At 45.1% G+C, this 4,378-nt stretch overlaps 1 protein-coding gene across 2 annotated transcripts; it reads right to left on the bottom strand.

Annotated features, from left to right (window-relative positions):
• Positions 1-937: 937 nt before the first annotated feature.
• On the bottom strand, positions 938-2,547 carry LOC136509030 (replication factor C subunit 2-like). Of its 2 annotated transcripts, XM_066503828.1 has the most exons (7): positions 2,513-2,547; positions 2,286-2,405; positions 2,132-2,201; positions 1,973-2,046; positions 1,772-1,892; positions 1,505-1,588; positions 938-1,240 (listed from the first exon to the last, which is right to left on the bottom strand). In XM_066503828.1, the coding sequence occupies exons 3-7, from the start codon at positions 2,147-2,149 to the stop codon at positions 1,133-1,135; spliced, it is 405 nt and encodes a 134-aa protein (XP_066359925.1). In that variant the 5' UTR covers positions 2,150-2,201; positions 2,286-2,405; positions 2,513-2,547; the 3' UTR covers positions 938-1,132. The 2 variants fall into 2 exon arrangements, with proteins under 2 accessions (XP_066359925.1, XP_066359926.1); XM_066503829.1 differs by having other exon boundaries at positions 2,286-2,540.
• Between the last annotated feature and the right edge of the window lie 1,831 nt (positions 2,548-4,378).

The raw sequence follows: 4,378 nt of genomic DNA, 5'->3' as shown, positions 1-4,378 counted from the left end.
TTGCCGACTAAAATTCGCCGAGTGTCGTTTGCCGAGTGTCGACACTCGGCAAACCCTTTGCCGAGTGCCCCTGGCCCTCGGCAAATATCCTGATTCCCGTAGTGTGCCACCCATTCTCAAAAGTGTATTTGCACACCTCTCTGGACGAGCAAGAACTCATTTAGCAACCCATAAACTACCTATATGTGTAGCTATATATTACTTCAATAAAAGCCCTCTCTTTCTCCTGCTTTTGGTGGCCAAAATTTGTCTGGCAACTAGTGTCACTGGTTAGTGGATACTGAGAATTACAGAATGGATGAGTGCTAGCTATTATTATATAGAATTGGATGAAGGGCCCCCAATAAAACGAGGGTTGTTTGTGCATCCTAGGGTGTGCTGATAGCTGCAAAAAAGGTGTCGTTTGACTTTATTGGCAGATTTTGGCCAAAACCAACTTATAAGGTGTACCAAACAGCCCAATGAAGAGTACTATTGAACAAGAGCATGTGAGCTTCTGGGTAGTTTTTAACGAGACAAGACTACAAGGAAAAAAATATAAGTAAACATTACAACAGAAATGATGATTACATCCGCCACATCTACACTGGTTTGATGGCTGTGCTTGCCTGACCAAATGTCTATACTAGATGCCACAAATGGGTTGTGATACTTCCAGTCATCATAATGGGTTTATTCTACAGACTGGTTGAGGTGCCATAAGAGACCATCACTACGTAGAATATGATGTTTAGGGGCGGCTCTAGAGGCTCTGTAGGGGCGGTTTGCCCAGCCGTCCCTATGTAAGGGTCTCTACAAATCATGCTATTTGTAGGGGCGGTTGGTACTGTAGCCGCCCATACAAATCGATTTGTAGAGGCGGCAACAGTACCAACCGCCCCTACAAATCATTTTTCTGTTAAAAAAAATTAAATTTACAATTCAAATTCGACCAGAACATATATTTTTCATGCACAACTCCATCATGACTTATCTGTGTCTGAACTTGTACATGTAGGATGGGCGTTGGTCAGGCTTGATAAGCAAATCTGAGACAAGTTTTCAGATGCTTTGCGAAGACTAAAAATGAATGTAGTCAAGTACTCAACCAGACCTAATAGCTACACATCAGGAAAAATAATACTATGAGCTCTTATTCTTCTCCAGACACACCTGCTACCCGACCACAGACAGCTCTATCGACATTATAGATTTGAAACGCCTTGGAAACTTCCTTCTCATTCTCAATCGCATCAGCTATCTGCAAATTAGAAATGTGAGAAATGTAACATTACAGATACTATAGAAGTTTCAGTATATGATACATCTGTGGATACAATTCAGAGACTTGCTACAAGATAAAAACATGCAACTCTAGTATGGCAGGCTTCAACATCATATTATTTCTGAACAAGTCATGTGGAAGAAATAAGTTCTAGGTTTCCCTTTAGAAGAGTACAAGTCATGGGAAACAAGAAAAGGATGAACATGAGAACTGTAGTACTGTAATTTTAGTCGGACAAACCTTATCAGTTTCCCCAAGCTTTTTACATATCCTTGCCTTTTGATCATCTTGAATATCATCTGTGCTAACAATCACATCTAGAAACTGCACAAGTACTTCAGTTAGCAGCAGTGACAGATGAAATCAACAGGAATAATAGTAATTAACTGGAGTATGGCATCTAGAAACAAAATAAACAGATGACCTGTGCCATCAGCTGTGAGACTGGATATCCATCTGCTATAATAACATCATCTGATTCATCACGAATAAGGCTAATTTAAATACCTGAGCATCAAGATTAAGACCTTCTTCATTGCATATATGCATAATGCGGCTGCTCATCACTTCTTCTGAAAGAGGCTTGAACCTAAACTTGGCACATCTTGATGCAAGTGGTTCTATTATCCTGTAACATTAACAATCATGAATCACAAAAATTCAATATTTGTACCATAGAAAAATAATAAGATCACGTTGACAAAATACCTGCTGATATAGTTGCATATAAAAAAGAATCTGGTCACTTTGGAGTAAGTCTCCATGGTACACCTCAAAGCATTCTACAGATGGATATAAAATATCAACTTAACATATGTATTAGGTCTGAAGCATTTATTACATATAGAATGATGTGTGACAATATACCTGGGCATCTTCTGTCATTGAATCTGCTTCATCAAGTATAATAATCTTGTAAGGTGGGAAGGGATAACCACTGAAGTCCATCACAACAAGAAAACTTGTAAGGAATACAAAAATCGGATGGAATTGAAAAGCTTTCTAATTTTGATGAGCTTACACTTTCCGTGCAGTACCAACAGCAACAGCAGCAAAGTCCTTGATTTTCGTCCTCACCACATTAATTCCACGATCATCACTAGCATTGAGCTCCAAAACTCTCGATTTATACAGCTCTGGACTGAAACATCCAAAGAGGAGAAGAAAACTGAGTCCCCAAACCAACTGAGAGTAATGTTGTGTTTTTTTTCAAAACAAGACAGTTTCTAATGTCATTTCCACACTTACAAGATTTATAGGGGCAGTCTGGGAACACCAAGCATCAGCTATCTGCAAATTAGATAATATAAATAATGGTGCTCCAAGCAGATAAAACTTGGGTTCCTAGCAACCGCACTTCATTTTAGACAGGTTAAGGTTGTGCATGGACCATAAATACAGTTCTAGTTTCATGAACATGGAATGATGAGTTGCTTTGATTGATGATACTGGAACATCAGGTTTAGTGGACAACCATTAGTCAAGTTAGTCCATGTAACTAAGAGAACTTATAAAAAACACTACCTCAGGATCTGCAAGGATTGTCTCATCAAGAACAGGGCAACAGTTTATTCAGCAAAGAACACATTTAGGATTCAGCAGAGAGAGATGGTTAATAAGCACAAAAGAGAGTTAAACGGCAACAATTTATTCAGTGGTTTTTGTCTTAAACGGCAAAGTGGTCTCATCCTTGAGAATTTTCCCTTGGTATATGAGCATTTGCTGGTCTGCCGGGTAGGTACTCTGACCCTGAGTGGTCTCAATGATCCTCTTCACCTCAGCAACCTAAAAATACAAGCAGTGAGTAGGCTGCACGACTAGAGACGTTGCCGAGCAACATATATTGAATGCCACGACATGCTGAATCACCCGCCTGTACAGCAACCGCGCCACATTACCGAGATGATTCGAACGAACACACCCCACCACAACCGCACCCCCAACCCCCCAAAACTCCAACCAACGACAAACCCTAGACTATGTCCCATGTGAGAAACTGAAGCTCTAAATTCAGAGAACCAGAAGGCAGCGGGGGCCACATCACCCGCCGGCCTGGACACCCCCAAAAACAAAAACCCTAGATTTAGATCAAAGCCCCTGAACTACCACCGGACGGCCGCGCAATCGCTGCACCAGACCACCGCGAAATCGTACCGAGCCGCACCCGAATCGAACGAAACGACCGAGAGTTGCATGGAATCCCTCGGATTGGAGTGAGAAGGACGGGGAAGGGGGGTCGTACCGACGCATCGGGGCTCGCCTCGATCTCGAAGTTGGTGCCCTTGAGGGTCTTGACGTTAAGCTTCATCTCGCCCGACGCCTCCTCAGTCCACACGCTCTCCCTCCTCGCGCTGGCTGACTCCGCTTTGAGGTGGGGAGGGTCTCGTCACACCTCGCCTTGGGGTAAAGATGGGGAGAAGTGATAGATCCAGACGGAAGAGCTTGCGGAAAAGCACGGGACTGATGGAGTAAGGCAAGAATTGTGGAGACGATGGAGCACGGCGATGAAGACTGGCGGAGGGGGGCGATGAAGTGCGTCTAGCACAGCGGCGCGGTGAGAGGTCTGGGAAAAGGGAGGGGGAGGAGAGAGAGGAGCTGGAGAAGAAAGAGAAAAAAGAAGGAGCCCCTGCAGCCGGATCTGGTCGGATCCGCACATGGACGCGCCCGTCGGTGGAGCCCATGCAGCCGGATCTCGCCGGATTGCGCGGAGGAAACCATGAGCGCGACGGGCGTCGCGACGGGGGAGGAGGTGGCCACGGGCGGAGCGCAGTTGCGAGAGAGAGAGAGGACGGGGGCGGCGGATGGATGGAAGAGTCGAGACGGAGAGAGAGAGAGAGAGAGAGAGAGAGAGAGAGAGAGAGAGAGAGAGAGAGAGAAGGAGGGAGGGCAGCAGATATTTTGCGGGTGATTCGGTACTGTATGTAGGGCATTTGTAGGGGCGGCTCAATCACCAGCCGCCCCTACAAATAACAATACCGGGGGCGGCTGGTGAGTGAGCCGGCCCTACAAATCTGACCCATTTGTAGGGGCGGCTCGTATCACTAGCCGCCCCTACTGTTCCACTGTAGGGGCGGCTCCATCACCAGCCGCCCCTACAAAAAAATTGTGCCGTTG

This window comes from Miscanthus floridulus, chromosome 15 (assembly GCF_019320115.1).
Source record: "Miscanthus floridulus cultivar M001 chromosome 15, ASM1932011v1, whole genome shotgun sequence".
In the NCBI taxonomy this organism is placed as follows: Eukaryota; Viridiplantae; Streptophyta; class Magnoliopsida; order Poales; family Poaceae; genus Miscanthus; species Miscanthus floridulus.
Note: the sequence above shows the minus strand (reverse complement) of the source record. Positions and strands in the feature narration are given on the sequence as shown.